We start from the raw sequence: 21,354 nt of genomic DNA on the forward strand, positions 1-21,354 counted from the left end.
ACCTGGATAATAGAGACGGTCAGACAAGATCAATATATGGATCGAGGGGCCGAGCCCCAATGCGAGAGGATGGCCATCAAGCCTGGCGCAACAAGCACAGCTTCACCCGGGCTGAAAACTGCATACAGACTCCATCCGAACTGTGTCGTGACATGGCCTGATATAGAGGCACCGTGTACCCCCTTTGCTTCACCGATGAGGTAATGGAGCACCAGTTCCCGGAAGGGTTCAAACCCGTGAACATTGAGTCATATGATGGCACAACAGATCCTGCAGTACGGATCGAAGACTTCCTTCTCCACATTCACATGGCTCGCGGCGATGATCTACATGCCATCAAAATACCTCCCCCTCAAACTAAAGGGACCAGCTCAGCACTGGTTAAACAGCCTCCCAGAAAAATCTATTGGAAGCTGGGAAGACCTGGAGGATGCCTTTAGAGACAACTGCTAGGGCACCTATATCCGACCTCAGGACACCGATGACCGTAGTCACATAGTTCAGCAGCCCGGAGAGTGAGCCAGAAAATTCTGGACCCGGTTCCTAGTCAAATAGAACCAAATTGTCGACTGTCCGGATGCCGAGGCTCTAGCAGCCTTCAAACACAGCATCCACGACGAATGGCTTTCCCGACACCTTGGCCAAGAAAAACCGAAGTCCATGGCAGCCCTCACATCACTCATGACCCGCTTTTGCGCAGGTGAAGATAGCTGGCTGGCTCGTAGCAGCAACAGTACCAGTGATCCCGGCACTTGTGAAGCAAAGAACAGAAACGACAGGCCCTGACGCAATAAAATAAGCGTCGGAGCAACACTGATAATGCTGAAGACACGGCGGTGAACGCCGGATTCAGTGGCTCCAAGCCCGGTCAACGGAAGAGGCCATTCAAAAGAAACAAGGATGTCTCATCTAGGTAGACCAAATACTCGATCGACCTTGCTAGATTCTCGACACCCCTCACAAGCCTGCTAACCATACCAACAGAAGCTGTTGGGTCTTCAAACAGGCCGGCAAGTTAAACGCCGAGTATACAGGGAAAGGGTCGCCCAACGAGTATGACGATGAGGAGCCTCGCCCATCAAATACAGGGGGACAAAAGAAATCCCCTCCCCCCCGAAGTTAAGACGGTGAACATGATATACGCTACCCACATCCCCAAAAGGGAGCGCAAGCGCGCATTAAGGGCCGTCTATGCGATAGAGCCAGTCGCCCCAAAATTTAATCCATGGTCAGCATGCCTGATCACCTTCGAGCACAGGGACCATTCGACCAGTATCCGCCATGAAGGTTTAGCTGCATTAGTCCTCGATCCAATTATCGATGGATTCCACCTGACGAGAGTCCTCATGGACGGTGGCACTAGCCTTAATCTGCTCTATCAGGACACAGTCCGGAAAATGGGTATTGACTCGTCCAGAATCAAACCCACTAAAACTACATTTGAAGGAGTAATACCTGGTGTAGAGGCCCACTGCACGGGCTCAATCACATTGGAGGTCGTATTCAGTTTGCCAGACAACTTCCGAAGCGAAGACTTGATCTTTGACATCGTCCCTTTCCATAGTGGCTATCACGCACTGCTCAGACGAACCACGTTTGCCTGCTTCAATGCGGTTCCGCACTACGCTTATCTAAAACTTAAAATGCCAGGGCCACGCGGTGTTATAACAGTTCATGGAAACATGGATCGTTCCCTCCATACTGAGGAACACACCGCGACCCTCGCAACAGAAGTACAGGTCAGCTTTATCAAGCCGAGCTCCACATCAGCATTTAAGCCACTGGACCCTGTCAAACGAGCCCGGACTACCCCACATAATGATAGTCAAGCTCATTAGGAGCTCGACTAGAAATCCGGCCTCTGTCTTCGCCCCAACAAACAGCGGCGTATGTACCGCGTGCTCATAATTATGCACTAAAAATACCATGGGCGATGATGGAGGCATATCGAGGATGAGGTCCATAATATGGCTCAACCGTGTCCGGACCCCTCATCTATATCCTTTAACTTGATTTTTTCTTTTCAGGTTCTTTACAACCAACATCACCCTTTTTATGGTGTCTAGGGCCCTTTTTCGGCCCCTTAGGAAAACTTATCCATTAACCCTCTCAAAGGATCGCACACCAAGGCGAAAAGCAGCACAACTGTACAACAGAGTACTTAAAGGATCCTTCAGGATCACCTCTCCCCTTGTTCTTAAAATGCCTTTACGCAACTTTCCCTTGTGCTCGGCATGTAAAATAGCCCCGGTGCTTATAGCATTATCTGTACAACTATGTTTTGACGTATCAATCAGACTATAATGGAAGCAGTTTTTCTTCCAAGTTATTTGATACTGGCTTATTCCTTCTTCCGTATTTTTATTCTTCTTTATCACCTAATATTCATGTACACCTCGGCTTGAATTGCCAGGGGCTCCATTCAGCTGCGTACATTTATTAAATTTACCATAAGTCCGAACACTTTCACAAGTGTAATTCGGCGTCCCGAATATAGCATTATCTGCATCAGCTCCGAATCATGTCTTGGGTCAATAGTTGGGTTGCCTGGCTCCTGTGGTTACTGATGACCCACAAGTATAGGGGATCTATCATAGTCCTTTCGATAAGTAAGAGTGTCGAACCCAACGAGGAGCAGAAGGAAATGATAAGCGGTTTTCAGCAAGGTGTTCTCTGCAAGTACTGAAATAAGTGGTAACAGATAGTTTTGTGATAAGATAAATTGTAACAAGCAACAAGTAACAAAAGTAAATAAAGTGCAGCAAGGTGGCCCAATCCTTTTTGTAGCAAAGGACAAGCCTGGACAAACTCTTATAATAGGAAAAGCGCTCCCGAGGACACATGGGAATATCGTCAAGCTAGTTTTCATCACACTCATATGATTCGCGTTCGGTACTTTGATAATTTGATATGTGGGTGGACCGGTGCTTGGGTACTGTTCTTACTTGAACGAGCATCCCACCTATGATTAACCTCTATTGCAAGCATCCGAAACTACAACAAAAGTATTAAGGTAAACCTAACCATAGCATGAAACATATGGATCCAAATCAGCCCCTTACGAAGCAACGCATAAACTAGGGTTTAAGCTTCTGTCACTCTAGCAACCCATCATCTACTTATTACTTCCCAATGCCTTCCTCTAGGCCCAAATAATGGTGAAGTGTTATGTAGTCGACGTTCACATAACACCACTAGAGGCTAGACAACATACATCTTATCAAAATATCAAACGAATACCAAATTCACATGACTACTAATAGCAAGACTTCTCCCTTGTCCTCAGGAACAAACGTAACTACTCAAAAAGCATATTCATGTTCATAATCAGAGGGGTAATAATATGCATAAAGGATCTGAACATATGATCTTCCACCAAATAAACCAACTAGCATCAACTACAAGGAGTAATCAATACTACTAGCAACCTACTAGCACCAATCCCGGACATGGAGACAAGAATTGGATACAAGAGATGAACTAGGGTTTGGAGATGAGATGGTGCTGGTGAAGATGTTGATGGAGATTGCCCTCTCCCGATGAGAGGATCATTGGTGATGACGTTGGTGATGATTTCCCCCTCCCGGGGGGAAGTGTCCCCGGCAGAACAGCTCTGCCAGAGCCCTAGATTGGTTCCGCCAAGGTTCCGCCTCGTGGAGGCGGAGTCTCGTCCTGAAAGGTTGCTTGATGTTTTTTTCTCATTGAAAGACTTCATATAGGAGAAGATGGGTGTCGGAGAGCCACCGGGGGGGCCACGACGTAGGGGGCGCGCCCTAGGAGGGGGGGGGCGTCCCCCGCCCTCGTGAGCAGGGTGTGGGTCCCCTGGCCTTCATCTTTGGCGACGATTTTTCTTTATTTATTTTAAGATATTCCGTGGAGTTTCAGGACTTTTGGAGTTACGCAGAATAGGCCTCCAATATTTGCTCCTTTTCCAGCCCAGAATTCCAGCTGCCGGCATTCTCCCTCTTCATGTAAACCTTGTAAAATAAGAGAGAATAGCCATAAGTATTGTGACATAACGTGAAATAACAGCCTGTAATGCAATAAATGTTGATATAAAAGCATGATGCAAAATGGACGTATCAACTCCCCCAAGCTTAGACCTCGCTTGTCCTCAAGCGAAAAGCCGATAACAATAAATATGTCCTCATGTTTAGATAAAAATAAAATACGGGCATGAAGGCATCATGATTATTTCCATAACAACAACATGTAGAGATTTTGTCATATGATTACTTATGTTCAAGTGATGATCTTTTCACAAAGCAAAAAGTATGAATCAGAAACCTTATTGAGCACCAACAAATTATAACCTCAGTCATTGAAGCAATTGCAATTTATCATAACATCGAAAAGAGTCTATGTCAGAGCTTAAAAGCAAGTCCACATACTCAACTATCACTTAGTCCTTCATAATTGCTAACACTCACGCGATACTTGTTGTTACGGAGTTTTGATTGGACACAGAGAAAGATAGGGGCTTATAGTTTTGCCCCACAACCTTTACCTCAAGGGTAATGTCAACAATAATAATTCATGCTCCCCTACATCCAATTAGATATATATCTTTCCCTACTAATAAAGCACGGAGTGCTTCTGGTCGTACGTCGTCGGCGTTTTTGCGAAAAAGCCCCTCTGTTTCTTTGAAATTAACCCGCAGTCCCTGTTTAAGTGGCACTTTGGAAAAACGTTTCGTTTTTGCGTAAAACCCCCTAAATTTGTTAGAAACTATGCCCGCAACCCTTATCTCTTATTGGACTGGCTCACCACCACGCCTCTCACCGCTTATCCTGCCGTTCTCCATCGCCGGGCACGCGCCGCCGCTTGCCGCCGGCGTCATGGCGGGCGTCCGCGCCGAGGCGGACAGGAGACCCAAGTCAAAGGCTGGTCACCGGGAAGGCCTCGGCGGGAAGACTCGAGGAGGTCTCGAGCGCGACAGGGAGCTGGCCGGAGCGCACAGACAGTGGGGGGGCTTCCGTCGTCCAGGCACAGGCTGGATACGGCCCCGCGGCGCGAGTGTGCCGGGCAGCATGGGGAGGGGAGGGCTGGAGCACGGGCGCGCACGCATGGGAGGAAATAGTCGTCCCCTGGCGCGGGGTCAACGGCTTGAGAGCACTGACCGCATTGACCCAGGCGGCGCGGCTACAGAGTGATGCAGGGCACGGCAGTGGCGGGTCACGGCACCGCGGGCGGCGGACGGAGCGGCAGAGAGAGGTGGGGCGCGGGCGAGCTTGTGCTCGTGCTCGAGCGCCTGAAGAAGATGGCGCGGCGGCGGAGTTGAAGCGCCTTGGCGAGCTCGGGCTACACGGCTGCGAGTCGGGCTTGGCGAGGATGCAGGCAGCACGGGACGTCGATGCCGAGAACTTGGAGGCGGGGAGCCGGTTCCCAGCTTTGGGAGCGCAGGACGACGCGAAGAACAGCATCGGGTGGCGGAGCACTGCCTCTACACTTGAATAGAGAGAGAGGGGGGGAGATATTCAGAGAGGATAGAGCAGAATTGAAAGGGGAAGAAGAGTGAAGGTGAGGGCGACGAGCAGGCAACCTGCGGGGGGCTCCGATGGCGCGGCCGGGCATGTGCGAGGACGAGGCACACCTCCCGCTCGAAGAAGATGCCACCCCAACATCACCACGAATCGTGGAGGAGAGGAGTAATAGCGGGCGAATCATGGAGAAGAGGAGTCGCAGAGGGCGCCGGCGGCCGCGGAGGCCCTGCCCCATCGGCGCTGCGTGGGGAAGGAGGGGGCAGAGAGAGCGAGGCATGGTGGGGTGGTGGGTTGGCAGATCGGAGAAAGCCTTGGGAAGGAGGACGCGACTGAATCGGGTGGAGGCGAGGCTGCTGACCCACGGGACCGGCGACTGGGGCGAACGGCCAGATCAAGCTTCTGGCTGGGTTGGATGGAGAAGAGGAAGAGGACCACGCTGGGATGGCGATCTGGATAAGAGAAGGAGAGGAGTGGCGATGGGATAAGGCAAGCAGTGGGCGGTCGGTGCTTTTCTTCATGTTGTACCGGCTACACCATAGAAGCTACTCGATGCATGCGTGCTAGCATCGATTATTTATTTTACGGAAGAGCACCGACTATTCCTTGATGTTGTTAGTTGTCACCACATTATCAGATACTCCCTCTGTTATAAAATAAGTCTCTCAATACAATTTTATACACAATTTTATACTCCCTTCGTTTCTAAATTTAAGTGTATTTAAATTTTTTAATACGGACTACATGTGGATATATATAGGCATATTTTAAAGTAAAGATTCACTCATTTTGCTCCGTATGTAGTTTTAAAAGACTTATATTTGCAAATGGAGGGAATACTATATTTGATACAAAGTTGGGACACTTATTTTAAGACGGAGAGAGTATACTAATTAAAAGTGAGTGAAATATTAAAAAGAAACATTTCTTAACAGAGAAGATATTTGAAGCTCGCATGCACTTGCTAACCTTCAAGATATTCGTCAACTCTGGATGTCATGGATGTCATCGGTAAGATAGGGAGGTGAGAGCGAGGGATGAAGAATAGAGAAAGTGCGACAACGGTGCATCTTGCTTGTGCCATGTTTCGCTTAGCACGACACCTAGGAGGGGGAGCACTACCCTCCATTGTACAATATGCCCCACAGCTCTGCGTACATATTCCTAATCCTCATCGAGACCCGATGATAATGGCCAGGGAAGTGGTCATGTTGGCGTGAAGGGTGTGCTTCTACTGTTGGCGACAACGTGTCAACAAAAGAGTTACACGCATTGTAAATTCTTTACTTTCTGGTCATCATATTTTTGAAGTGGGAAAACATAAATATGAATTAGTGTTAATAGGGATTGCGATATATAGGAATTAATATATGACATATTTGAAACTATTACAGGTGTGCGGATGATGCATACTCTCACATCGAAGGAGTAGCCGCTGATCCATAAATGGTTAGATTTTCATAATGATTTTTACACATAGTTGTTAAATAACAACAACTTATTACACATAATTCAATTTCTTTAGAGTGAGTTAAAGAAGTACGTTTTATGTTTAGAGAAATAGATTACGAGCTTTTGGAATACAATAAAATCTGCATAAAGTGAATCTTTATGAGTCTTATAACCAATTTAATTAGGAAAACTTATTATTCACCATGACAGGTAAACACCTGAGCTTAATACCACATGAACTCTCAAATTTATTTTATACCCGGTGCAACGCACGGGCATTTTTGCTAGTATATATATATATATATATATATAGGGGCTTATAGTTTTGCCCCACAACCTTTTACCTCAAGGGTAATGTCAACAATAATAATTCATGCTCCCCTACATCCAATTATATATATATATATATATATATATATATATATATATATATATATATATATATATATATATATATATATATATATATATATATATATATGATACTCTTTCCAACATGCTGAGCTTGCCAAAGGATAAAATTAAAAAGGAAAGGTGAAGATCACTGTGACTCTTGCATAAGGTAGAGGATAATAATAAAAGATAGGCCCTTCGCAGAGGGAATCAGAGGTTGTCATGCGCGTTTAGGGTTGATGCACAAAATCTTAATGCAAAAGAACGTCACTTTATATTGCCCCTTGCATGTGGACCTTTATTATGCAGTCCGTCGCTTTTATTACGTCCACAACAAGTTCGTAAAAAGCTTATTTTCTCCGCACTAATAAGTCATGCATATTTAGAGAGCAATTTTTTATTGCTTGCACCGATGACAACTTACTTGAAGGATCTTACTCAATCCATAGGTAGATATGGTGGACTCTCATGGCAAAACTAGTTTAAGGGTATTTGGAAGCACAAGTAGTATTTCCACTTGGTGCTGAGAATTTGGCTAGCATGAGGGGGGAAGGCAAGCTCAACACGTTAGAGGATTCATGACAACATACTTTATCTCAGATGTAAGAAAACATAACTCATTATGTTGTCTTCCTTGTCCAACCTCAACTCTTTAGCATGTCATATTTTAATGAGTGCTCCCAATCATAAGAGATGTCAATGATAATATATCTATATGTGAAACCTCTCTTTCCTTATTACTTCCTATTAATTGCAATGATGACCAAAGCTATATTTGCCAACTCCCAACAACTTTTGATCATCATACTCTCTCTATGTGAAGTCATTACTTTCAATAAGATCAATATGGACTCTTTGATTCTTTTTATTCTTTTTTCCTATTCACCCAAGATCATGGCAAAATAATCAAGCCCTTGACTCAACACTAATCTTTATTATATAGCTCACGGACTCGATTACAAAGAAGGATCGTAAAGCAAAACTCAAAACTAGATCATGCCATGACTTTATTCTACTAAATCAAGATACTACTAATAGGATCGAACTAAGAAAAACGGTAAAGATAGGAGTTGTGATGGTGATACGATACCAAGGCACTTCCCCCAAGCTTGGCAGTTCCCAAGGGGAGTTCCCATACCCATGTGATTAAGTCTCCTTCTTTGTTGTTGGTTTAATATTCTTGGCAATGATTCCCCTCAAGATACGTTTCTCCTCCTCGAGCTTATTGACTTGCTGCTTGAGGTCCATTATTTCCTTGCGAAGCATTCCAGTAACGGCTAAAGTTCCTTGTACCAAAGGGTGTTTCATAGCTGCGGGAGAACAAGAGACACTCCTCCTCATATTTTCATAAGAAAGAAATCTAACATTGGAAGGGACAACCGAGTTTGGAATAGCTGAGCTTTGTAGTTCCCCCATCATAAACCCAGTTCGGAGGCGAGAGGTGACTTCTTGATCTTCCATGGCATCTACCCTCATCAGGTCAGCCTCCATCTCTTCCTCCGTTGCTGGACCAAAGTGGTCAGCATCGCTGTTTGCCCTTGGTTCCGGTGCCGGATTAGATATCTGGCTCTCCCCGACTGACTCTTGAGAAGACATCTTGCTCAAATCTGCAGCAGCAGCAGCTCGAAACGAAAATAGAGGATATTTGCGTGATACGAGAGTCAAAACCTTCGGGAGAATATATAATGATTTTTTACCGACCAAAATATGTATCGTACAAGAAAACGGAGTCCGGAGGGCACACGAGGTGCTCACGAGGTAGGGGGCGCGCCCAGGGGGGTAGGGCGCGCCCTCCACCCTCGTGGAGGCCTCGTGTCCTTCCCGGACTGCCACTTATTTTTCTATTTTTCTAAATATTCCAAAACGGAGAAATATTGCCTTAAAAATTGTTTTGGAGTCGGTTTACTTACCGTACCACATACCTATTCCTTTTTGGAGTCTGAAGCGAGCTGGAAAGTGTCCCTTATGTATTCCTCCGGGGTTACGGTTTCAATAATATTTGTTTCAACATTTATAGGATTACCTCAGATATAGTGTTTGATCCTTTGACCGTTTACCACCTTCGGATTTGTTCCTTCGAAGTTGTTGATTTTTATGGCATCGGAACGATAGACCTCATCGATAACGTAGGGACCTTCCCATTTAGAGAGAAGTTTTCCTGCAAAAAATATTAAACGAGAGTTGTATAGCAATACATAATCACCTATAGTAAACTCACGCTTTTGTATTCTTTTGGCATGCCATCTTTTAACTTTTTCTTTAAACAACTTGGCGTTTTCATAAGCTTGGGTTCTCCATTCATCAAGGGAGCTAATATCAAATAACCTCTTCTCACCGGCAAGTTTGAAATCATAGTTGAGTTCTTTAATAGCCCAATATGCCTTATGTTCTAGTTCGAGAGGTAAGTGACATGCTTTTCCATAAACCATTTTATATGGAGACATACCCATAGGATTTTCATATGCAGTTCTATAGACCCATAATGCATTGTCCAATTTCTTGGACCAATTCTTTCTAGACCTATTGACAGTCTTTTGCAAAATTAATTTGAGCTCTCTATTGCTCAACTCTACTTGACCACTAGACCGCGGGTGATAAGGAGATGCAATCCTATGATTAACGTCATATTTAGCAAGCATTTTACAGAAAGCACCATGAATAAAGTGTGAACCACCATCAGTCATTAAATATCTAGGGACTCCAAACCTCGGAAACATAACTTCCTTAAGCATTTTAATAGAAGTGTTATGATCAACACTACTAGTTGGAATAGCTTCTACCCACTTAGTAACGTAATCAACAACAACTAAAATATGTGTGTATCCATTAGAGGCAGGAAAAGGTCCCATATAATCAAAGCCCCAAACATCAAATGGTTCAATAACAAGTGAATAATTCATAGGCATTTCTTGACGTCTACTAATATTACCAATTCTTTGACATTCATCGCAAGACAAAAGAAACTTACGGGCATCCTTGAAGAGAGTAGGCCAATAAAAACCAGATTGCAATACCTTATGTGCAGTTCTATCTCCAGCATGGTGTCCTCCATAAGCTTCGGAGTGACACTTGCATAGGATCTGTTCCTGTTCATGCTCAGGTACACAACGTCTAATGACACCATCTACTCCTTCTTTATAAAGATGTGGGTCATCCCAAAAGTAATGTTGCAAGTCATAGAAAAACTTTTTCTTTTGTTGGTATGTGAAGCTAGGTGGTATAAATTTAGCGACAATATAATTAGCATAATCAGCATTCCATGGAGTGCTACCAGAAGTGATTATGACATTTAATTGCTCATCAGGGAAGGTATCATCAATAGGTAGTGGGTCATCAAGAACATTCTCTAACCTAGATAAGTTATCTGCAATGGGGTTCTCACCTCCTTTTCTATCAACAATATGCAAATCAAATTCTTGCAGCAAGAGAACCCATCTAATAAGTCTAGGTTTTGCATCTTTCTTTTCCATAAGATATTTAATAGCAGCATCATCAGTGTGAATAGTTACTTTAGAGTCTACAATATAAGGTCTGAATTTATCACAAGCAAATACAACTGCTAAAATTTCCTTTTCGGTAGTAGCATAATTTCTTTGAGCAATGTCTAGAGTCTTACTAGCATAATGAATAACATTTAATTTCTTATCAACTCTTTGCCCTAGAACAGCACCTACAGCATAATCACTAGCATCACACATAATTTCAAAGGGTAAATTCCAATCAGGTGGCTGAACAACAGGTGCAGAGACTAATGCTTTCTTAAGTATTTCAAATGCTTCTACACAATCATCATCAAAGACAAATGGTACATCTTTTTGTAATAAATTAGTCAGAGGCCGAGAAATTTTTGAAAAGTCCTTAATGAACCTCCTATAAAATCCAGCATGACCAAGGAAACTTCTTGTACCTTTGATGTCCTTGGGACATGTCATCTTTTCAATAGCATCAACTTTGGCTTTATCAACTTCAATACCTCTTTCAGAAACTTTTTGCCCCAAGACAATACCTTCATTAACCATAAAGTGGCACTTTTCCCAATTCAAGACAAGATTAGTTTCTTCACATCTCTGCAAACTCGATCAAGATTGCTCAAGCAATCATCAAAAGAGGAACCATAGACGAAAAAATCATCCATGAAAACCTCACAAATTTTTTCACAAAAGTCAGAGAATATAGCCATCATGCATCTTTGAAAGGTAGCAGGTGCATTACATAAACCAAAAGGCATACACCTATAATCAAAAGTACCAAAAGGGCATGTAAAAGTAGTCTTTGATTGATCTTTAGCTGACACGGGTATTTGAGAGAAACCAGAATAACCATCTATAAAGCAATAATGTGTATGTTTGCATAATCTTTCTAGCATTTGATCAATAAAAGGTAAGGGGTAATGATCTTTCTTAGTAGCTTTATTTAATTTGCGGAAATCAATTACCATCCTATAGCCTGTGATAATTCTTTGCGGGATCAGTTCATCTTTATCATTAGGGACAACAGTAATACCTTCCTTCTTAGGGACACAATGGACAAGACTTACCCACTGACTATCAGCAACGGGATAAATTATACCTGCCTCCAGAAGCTTGAGTATTTCTTTTCTTACCACTTCTTTCATTTTCAGATTCAAACGTCATTGAGGATCACAAACTGGTTTGGCATCCGCTTCCAAATTTATTTTATGTTGACATAGCGTGGGACTAATGCCCTTAAGATCATCAAGAGTATATCCAATAGCGGCACGATGCTTCTTCAGAGTTTTCAATAATCTTTCTTCTTCATGCTCTGAAAGGTTAGCACTAATAATAACAGGATATATTTTCTTTTCATCAAGATAAGCATATTTAAGATTATCAGGCAACGGTTTAAGCTCAAACACGGGATCACCCTTGGGTGGAGGAGGATCCCCTAGGATTTCAACAGGCAAATTATGTTGCAGGATAGGTTCCTGTTTAAAGAACACTTCATCTATTTCCCTTCTTTCATTCATGAACATATCATTTTCATGGTCTAGCAAATATTGTTCTAAAGGATCACTAGGAGGTACAACAATAGAAGCAAGACCAATAATTTCATCCTTACTAGGCGATTCTTCCTCACGATGTTGTTTACTGAATTTAGAGAAATTAAACTCATGAACCATATCATCCAAGCCAATAGTAACAACATTCTTTTTGCAGTCTATCTTAGCATTAACAGTACTCAAGAAGGGTCTAGCAAATATAATGGGACAAAAGCTATCTTGTGGAGAACCAAGAACAAGGAAATCACCGGGATATTTGGTTTTTCCACACAAGACTGCAACATCTCTAACAATTCCCATTGCAGATATAGTATCTCTATTGGCAAGTTTAATTGTAACATCAATATCTTCTAACTCAGCAGGTGCAATATCATACATAATTTCTTTGTATAAGTCAATGGGTATCACACTAGCACTAGCACCCATATCACATAAGCCATGATAACAATGATCTCCTATTTTAACAGAAATAACAGGCACTCCTACCATAGGTCTATGTTTATCTCTATCACAAGGTTTAGCAATTCTAGCAGTTTCACCCTGGAATTGAATAACATGCCCATCGATATTATCAGACAAGAGATCTTTAACAATAGCAATATTGGGTTCTCCTTTGACTTGCTCAGGAGGTGTATAAGTTCTAATATTGCTTTTACGAACAATAGTTGAAGCTTTAGCATGATCCTTCATTCTAACCGGGAAAGGTGGTTTCTCAACATAAGAAGTGGGAACAATAGGATCATTATAAGTGACAGTGTTTTCTTCAACTTTAATAGGTGTAGCTACTTTTACTTCTATGGGAGGATGATATTTAAACCACTTCTCCTTGGGGAGATCAACATAAGTAGCAAAAGATTCAAGAAAGAAGCTACTATCTCAGAGTCAAGTCCATATTTAGTGCTAAACTTACGGAAAATATCGGTATCCATAAAATATTTAACACAATCAAACTTAGGTGTCATACCTGACTCCTTACCTTCGTTGAGGTCCCAATCTTCAGAGTTACATTTAATTATATCCAATAAATTCCATTTAAATTCAATAGTCTTCATCATAAAAGAGCCAACACAAGAAGTATCGAGCATGGTGCGATTGTTATCAGAAAGCCGAGCATAAAAACTTTGCATAATTACTTCTCTTGAGAGCTCATGATTGGGGCATGAATATAACATTGATTTAAGCCTCCCCCAAGCTTGAGCGATGCTTTCTCCTTCGCGAGGCCAAAAATTATATATATAATTGCGATCACGATGAACAAGATGCATAGGGTAATACGTTTGATGAAATTCCAATTTCAATCTTTTATAGTTCCATGATCTCATATCATCACATAGCCTGTACCATGTCAATGCGTCTCCCTTCAAAGATAAAGGGAAGGCCTTCTTCTTAACAACATCATCGGGTATACCTTCAAGCTTAAATAGTCCACAAACGTCATCCACATAGCGTAGATGTTCATCAGGATGCCTTGTTCCATCTCCTGTAAAAGTGTTAGCTAGCAGTTTTTCCATCATACCCGAAGGAATCTCAAAAGGAGTTTCATTTTCAATAGGTTCAGTAGGTTGAGTAGGTTGAGGAGCAACTCTTTGCTCTACTGGACGGGGTGAAGATACCCCGAACAAGCCCATTAGAGAATTACTTTCCATAGTAACAAGTGACAGAAAATTTCAGCACACTAAATAAATTTTTCCTTACAAAATTCCACCTACCAAAGGCGCTTCACTCCCCGGCAACGGCGCCAGAAAAGAGTCTTGATGACCCACAAGTATAGGGGATCTATCATAGTCCTTTCGGTAAGTAAGAGTGTCGAACCCAATGAGGAGCAGAAGGAAATGATAAACGGTTTTCAGCAAGGTGTTCTCTGCAAGTACTGAAATAAGTGGTAACAGATAGTTTTGTGATAAGATAAATTGTAACGAGCAACAAGTAACAAAAGTAAATAAAGTGCAGCAAGGTGGCCCAATCCTTTTTGTAGCAAAGGACAAGCCTGGACAAACTCTTATAATAGGAAAAGCGCTCTCGAGGACACATGGGAATATCGTCAAGCTAGTTTTCATCACACTAATATGATTCTCGTTCGGTACTTTGATAATTTGATATGTGGGTGGACCGGTGCTTGGGTACTGTTCTTACTTGAATGTGCATCCCACTTATGATTAACCTCTATTGCAAGCATCCGCAACTACAACAAAAGTATTAAGGTAAACCTAACCATAGCATGAAACATATGGATCCAAATCAGCCCCTTACGAAGCAACGCATAAACTAGGGTTTAAGCTTCTGTCACTCTAGCAACCCATCATCTACTTATTACTTCCCAATGCCTTCCTCTAGGCCCAAATAATGGTGAAGTGTTATGTAGTCGACGTTCACATAACACCACTAGAGGCTAGACAACATACATCTTATCAAAATATCGAACGAATACCAAATTCACATGACTACTAATAGCAAGACTTCTCCCTTGTCCTCAGGAACAAACGTAACTACTCACAAAGCATATTCATGTTCATAATCAGAGGGGTAATAATATGCATAAAGGATCTGAACATATGATCTTCCACCAAATAAACCAACTAGCATCAACTACAAGGAGTAATCAATATTACTAGCAACCTACTAGCACCAATCCCGGACATGGAGACAAGAATTGGATACAAGAGATGAACTAGGGTTTGGAGATGAGATGGTGCTGGTGAAGATGTAGATGGAGATTGCCCTCTCCTGATGAGAGGATCGTTGGTGATGACGTTGGTGATGATTTCCCCCTCCCGGAGGGAAGTGTCCCCGGCAGAACAGCTCTGCCGGAGCCCTAGATTGGTTCCGCCAAGGTTCCACCTCGTGGCGGCGGAGTCTCGTCCAGAAAGGTTGCTTGATGTTTTTTCTCATCGAAAGACTTCATATAGGAGAAGATGGGCGTCGGAGAGCCACCAGGGGGCCCACGAGGTAGAGGGGCGCGCCCCAGGGGGGGCGCGCCCCCACCCTCATGAGCAGGGTGTGGGTCCCCTGGCCTTCATCTTTGGCGACGATTTTTCTTTATTTATTTTAAGATATTCCGTGGAGTTTCAGGACTTTTGGAGTTACGCAGAATAGGCTTCCAATATTTGCTCCTTTTCCAGCCCAGGATTCCGGCTGCCGGCATTCTCCCTCTTCATGTAAACCTTGTAAAATAAGAGAGAATAGCCATAAGTATTGTGACATAACGTGAAATAACAGCCTATAATGCAATAAATATTGATATAAAAGCATGATGCAAAATGGACGTATCAGCTACTACCTTACGTTCCTATTGTTCGGCTAAGGAAATAAAGGGATAACTGCTGCGATTGTGTTTCTGGTTGGCCGGATAAACACCTCAGTAGAGAAAGCCGAAAACTGACTGTCATGATGCGGCAAGAGCTAGTCAGCTATTCGGTGACTTAGTACAAATCTCTTGCGATTTTTTTGTGTCACACAAAGGACCGGTTTTAACCGGGTCAGGTGTTTACAGCGCCCGAGTTCGGATCGCCGATCAATACCAGGGGCTGCGCCTACAATTCTATCATCAAACTCCTATGGCTAAGTGAGAGTGATAAAGCCGCATAGTCTGATTGCCTGGTTCGCCGCACTAGCACCTCCTTCAAGGACCATATCATTGGGTTAACTGTGTTTCTGTGCTGTTCCGAACACCCCCGTGGTATCTACGTGAGGGGTTGAAGCTGACGACCGACCAACTCTCAGATTTAATAAACAGCCGCAACGAAGGATAAATAAATTCAGAGGAAACAAGGATAACATTATACGAACACTTCGTTTTCATTACACAGTTTGGGCATACATTCATTCAAACATCACGTCCTTCGAGCACAGGCCCTCTATAATACGGGATCCTTCAAGGACGTCGTTGAAGTACTTCTCTGGCGTACGATGCTCCTTGCCTACGGGCGGTCCTTCGGTTGCAAGACTAGTGGCATTCATCTTCGCCCATTGTACCTTGACACGGGCGAAGGCCATCTGAGCACCTTCGATGCAGACCGACCACTTTATAGCATCTAGCCTTGGGCAGGCATCGACCAGCCGCTTCACAAGCCCAAAGTAGTTATTAGGTATTGGTTTGGCTGGCCAAAGACGGATTATGACATCCTTCATGGCCATCTCGGCCATCCCATGCAGCTTGGTAAGCTGTTTCAGCTGATTGATGACCCACAAGTGTAGGGGATTGCAACAGCTTTCGAGGGTAGAGTATTCAACCCAAATTTATTGATTCAACACAAGGGGAGCCAAAGAATATTCTTGTGTATTAGCAATTGAGCTGTCAATTCAACCACACCTGGATAACTTAGTATCTGCAGCAAGGTATTTAGTAGCAAAGCAATACAATAGTAATGGTAACAGTGGTAAAGATAAAGATAGCAAAAGTAATATTTTTGGGTTTTGTAGTGATTGTAACAGTAGCAACAGAAAAGTAAATAAGCGAAGCACAAGATGTGAAAAGCTCGTAGGAAATGGATCAATGATGGATAATTATGTCAGATGTGATTCCTCATGTAATAGCTATAACATAGGGTGACACAGAACTAGCTCCAATTCATCAATGTAATGTAGGCATGTCTTTCGAATATAGTCATACATGCTTATGGAAAAGAACTTGCATGACATCTTTTGTCCTACCCTCCCGTGGCAGCGGGGTCCTAGCGGAAACTAAGGGATATTAAGGCCTCCTTTTAATAGAGAACTGGACCAAAGCATTAACACATAGTGAATACATGAAATCCTCAAACTACGGTCATCACGAAGAAGTATCCCGATTATTGTCACTTCGGGGTTGTCGGATCATAACACATAATAGGTGACTATAGACACTAGTAGAAAAGGGGCCAATGGTCCAGGCCGGTCCAGCCCATTAGTCCTGGCTCAATCCAGAACCGGGACCAATGGTGGCATTGGACCCGGTTCGTGAGCCCCAGGGGCCGGCCGGGCCACGTGGGCCATTGGTCCCAGTTCGTATAGACCTATTGGTCCCGGTTGGTGGGACGAACCGGGACCAATGGCCCTCGCTCCTGACCCACCACCATTGGTCCCGGTTGGCGGCCTGAATCGGGACCAAAGGACGACCATTAGTCTCGGTCCATTCCACCAACCGGGACTAAAGGGTTGGTCCTCGTTGCGGCCAAAGTTTAGTCCCACCTCGCCAACCAGAGGGGAATCAGACCGGTTTATAAGCCCCTCCCTCTCTGCCTTATTGAGCTCCTTTGAAAATGAAAATAGATGCCCTTATATAGGGAATTTAGGCTAAATTCATACGAATTTCTCTTGAAATTTGTTATGAATTTAATTTGAGTTTCCTCTATAAGCGCATCTATGCTCATTTCTGAGTAGCTTTTTATATAGTTTTTTTTCTTTTCAGCTATATTTTTTTTATTTCTGAGTTGTAATAAGTCATTAAAAATAAGCATCTATGCTCATTTTTTAGTAAAGTTAATCATAACTATTTTTTCTTCTATTTATTTTTGAATTGTAATAAGTCATTAAAAATAAGCATCTATGCTCATATTTTAGTAAAGTTAATCACAACTATTTTTTCTTCTTTTTATTTCGGAGTTGTAATAAGTCATTAAAAATAAGCATCTATGCTCCTTTTTTAGTACAGTTAATCAAAACTATTTTTTGCTTCAATTCATTTCTGATTATCTTTTTATATAGTTTTTTTCTTTTCTGCTATATTTATTTTTTTTCTTTTTATTTCTGAGTTGTAATAAGTCATTAAAAATAAGCATCTATGCTCCTTTTTTAGTACAGTTAATCACAACTATTTTTTGTTTCAATTCATTTCTGAGTAGTTTTCTATATAGTTTTTTTCTTTTCAGCTATATTTATTTCTCAGTTGTAATAAGTCATTAAAAATAAAAAAGAGGCGCAATGCTTGTTAATTTGCTTCAAGCCTTTCGGAATAGTGTCAACTGCACTGCACATAGCTTTGTGCAGTCTACCGTATTCCTCAAGGCTTGAAGCTAACCAACGTGCAGGAGCATTGAGCCTCTTCGTCATCGTCTCTGCACTCAGGGCTTATAAACAGCTGCGAGTGCCTCTCGCTTGGCGAGGTGGGACTAAAAAACCAGCTGCAGGAAGAATCAAAATAAAATAAATAAAATAAAAAAAGTGCCACCTAAAGGGCTACCACGGCCTGAATACGACTAGAAACCCAACAATGGGCCAGGATTCAGGCCCGCAATAGGCCCAATTGGCCAACAGGCACATATAGTGCGTTTAGGCCTGTAAGCCTGCATTTGAGAGGAGCTCGAGAGGGCAGCGGGACTGGGGCTTATAAACCACTCTCGAGCTCCCTCAACTAGCGAGGTGGGACTAAACTTTCGTGCCGCGACGCGGGCAGCACATGGCCTTTAGTCCCGGTTGGTGGCACCAACCGGAACTAACGGGGTGCATTGGTACCGGTTCGTGGCACCAACCGGTACCAATGCCCCCCCTTTAGTCCCGGTTGGAGCCACCAACCGGGACCAAAGATCTTCATTTCCCGCTCTTTGGGCTGCTGAAAAGAGGCCTTTGGTCCCGGTTGGTGGCACCAACCGGGACTAAAGGGGGCATTAGTCCCGGTTGGAGCCACCAACCGGGACCGATGGTCTTGCTATATATACAGGACTTAGCAGTTTTCGATCTCTCCTGCTCCACTCACGTCGCCGCCCCGCCCCGCCACGCCCCGACGCCGTCGCCGCCCCGCGCCGCCCCGCCCAGCCCCGCCCCGCGCCGTCGCCGCCCGCGCGCCCCGCCCAGCCCGCCCGTGCCGCGCCCCGATCGACGTCGCGTCGCCCCGGCCCGCGCCGCCTCGACGCCGTCGCCGCCTCGCTCCGCACTCGCCGTCGCCGTCGCCGCCCCGCTCCGCACCTCGCCGTCGCCTTCGTCGTCGCCGTCGCCTTCGTCGTCGCCGTCGCCGCCCCACTCCGCACCTCGCCGTCGCCTTCGCCATCGCCGTCGCCGGCCGTACGTGAGCACCTCAACGGCCGTCACCGTCATTTTTTTGTTAGATTTAATTAGATTTTTTTGTTAGGTTAGATGTGTAGTAATTTAGATATATGTAGTTCATAGATTTTGTTGTTAGATTAGATTTTTTTTGGTTAGATTAGATGTGTAGTAATTAATTTGTTTATATTATGTTAGATTTTTTTGTTAGATTTAATTAGATTTTTTTGTTAGGCTAGATGTGTAGTAATTTAGATATATGTAGTTCATAGATTTTGTTGTTAGCTTACATTTTTTTGGTTAGATTAGATGTGTAGTAATTAATTTGTTTATATTATGTTAGATTTTTTTGTTAGATTAATTATATTTTTTTGTTAGATTAGATGTGTGTAGTAATTTAGATATGTAGTTCATAGTTTTTTTGTTAGATTAGATTTTTTTTGTTAGATTAGATGTGTAGTAATTAATTTGTTTATATTATGTTAGATTTTTTTGTTCATAGTATTTAGAAAAAGGAAAAAAATAAGAAGTAGTTTATATATAGTTGAACTAGCTAGTTGATTTAATAAACTAATTTATTTTACTATATATAGAAGTAGTTTGTTTTTAGTAAGTACTACTTATTTATTTATAGTAAGTGCTTAGTAGTTGAACTAGATAGTTGATTTAATTAATAAAACTACTTTTATTTAACTATATATAGAAGTAGTTGCCGCATCGACGTCGGCGATGCCTATCCCGCATCCTCGTCGTCGTCGACTCGGCGGTGGAGGCCTGCTTGATCAGGGCCATGTTCGGGACTGGGCTCCGCCGGGCTGGTATTGGGAGGTGCTACCTTCCGGGGGACGTAGGTTGGTGAGGAGGCAACCCGTTGTTGACCCGATCCTTGTTTGGTGGCGGTCGCGTGGGCCAGTGATGGTGGTGAGGCATCCGGACACCGCGGAGGTGGTACGTCACCGTGTCAGCGAGGAGGACGAGCACGTCCGTCGCTACATGGTTGCATTGGAGGGCAGATTCGACAATACCTGGCAGGTTCTTCAGGGATCTCACTGGAGCTATGATCCTGTGATGGTTCCTTATCTTTGGGTGTCCACCGCTCGCGTCGATACCCGTCGGGCTCTACGGTTCTAGTTGTATTAGTGATAATATTCGACGATGTACGGACACCAAGAGATGATGTACTTTTGCTTATAATTATTGAATGCATGCTAATTTGAATACTATACTTTATTTTATGATTTGGTTTTGCTTATTTTATGATTTGGTTTTGCTTATTGAATGCTCATATTGGATAAGTTCTCCTTCATTCCCGTGTGCTAGATAATTTGATATAATAATGCATTCGGGAATGAAAGGAGGAGCTACGTACATCGATCATCGATAGTCAACCCGTGATTAATAATAATGATCTAGTTTAATATTTGAATTATGAACGTAGGCCGGAAATGTCGTACTCATCGGACGACGAAAACCGCCCGGGGGAGTGAGACTGGTGCCACGACGACCGAGGTATCTGCGACAGGTTCATTGTGCTGGACGAAGATCGTCGCTTCAGCATTAAGCTCGAGGAGACCTTCGATGTTCATACGGTACGCAACCGACGATAATAGTTTTTTTTCGTAATTACTCATGACTTCAACTATTTTAATCATGACAATATTTTTCATCTTTTCCAATTCGACTAGCTTATCCCATGCTTTGCAAGACGCTATGTCTTGGAGAGGATGGGTTTTGAAGACCATGAAAGTTTCGAAACCAAAAAAATTATCCTAAGTACCCATCATGGTGTGGATTTTCAAGTAAAGCTGTACAATGCTCAGAGTGTAACCCATTTTGGTTGCAAAAATTGGGAAGCACTTTGCAAGATGTATGGTTTTGATGAGGGTATGCTTGTTACCATGGATCTTGGTGATCCTACAATCGAGCAAGAGAGACCTACGATTTTCGTCCTTGTGGATACACCTCCAATTCTTCCCCCATGTGAGCTTAACATAGTTATTAAGTAATTTATATTGTTTATTTCAAAATAGTTGACAACTTATTCTCCATTGACAG

General features: G+C 43.1%; 1 protein-coding gene across 2 annotated transcripts; it reads right to left on the reverse strand.

Annotated features, from left to right (window-relative positions):
* Positions 1-4,388: 4,388 nt before the first annotated feature.
* On the reverse strand, positions 4,389-6,013 carry LOC123090481 (uncharacterized). 2 transcript variants are annotated; one of them, XM_044511783.1, is made up of 2 exons: positions 5,543-6,013; positions 4,389-5,443 (listed from the first exon to the last, which is right to left on the reverse strand). In XM_044511783.1, exons 1-2 carry the CDS (start codon positions 5,622-5,624, stop codon positions 4,878-4,880), a joined length of 648 nt encoding a protein of 215 aa, XP_044367718.1. In that variant the 5' UTR covers positions 5,625-6,013; the 3' UTR covers positions 4,389-4,877. The 2 variants fall into 2 exon arrangements, with proteins under 2 accessions (XP_044367718.1, XP_044367717.1); XM_044511782.1 differs by having other exon boundaries at positions 4,389-5,448.
* Positions 6,014-21,354: the final 15,341 nt, after the last annotated feature.

Source organism: Triticum aestivum, chromosome 4B, assembly GCF_018294505.1.
Source record: "Triticum aestivum cultivar Chinese Spring chromosome 4B, IWGSC CS RefSeq v2.1, whole genome shotgun sequence".
Classification (NCBI taxonomy): domain Eukaryota; kingdom Viridiplantae; phylum Streptophyta; class Magnoliopsida; order Poales; family Poaceae; genus Triticum; species Triticum aestivum.

Bases quoted from the DNA above. Each gene is read 5' to 3' on its own strand.
- LOC123090481 (XM_044511782.1), bottom strand. From the start codon at position 5,760: ATGCCTCGCTCTCTCTGCCCCCTCCTTCCCCACGCAGCGCCGATGGGG. The intron at 5,449-5,542 runs GTTGCCTGCTCG...TCTCTATTCAAG, and splicing joins GCCATCGGAGCCCCCCGCAG to TGTAGAGGCAGTGCTCCGCC.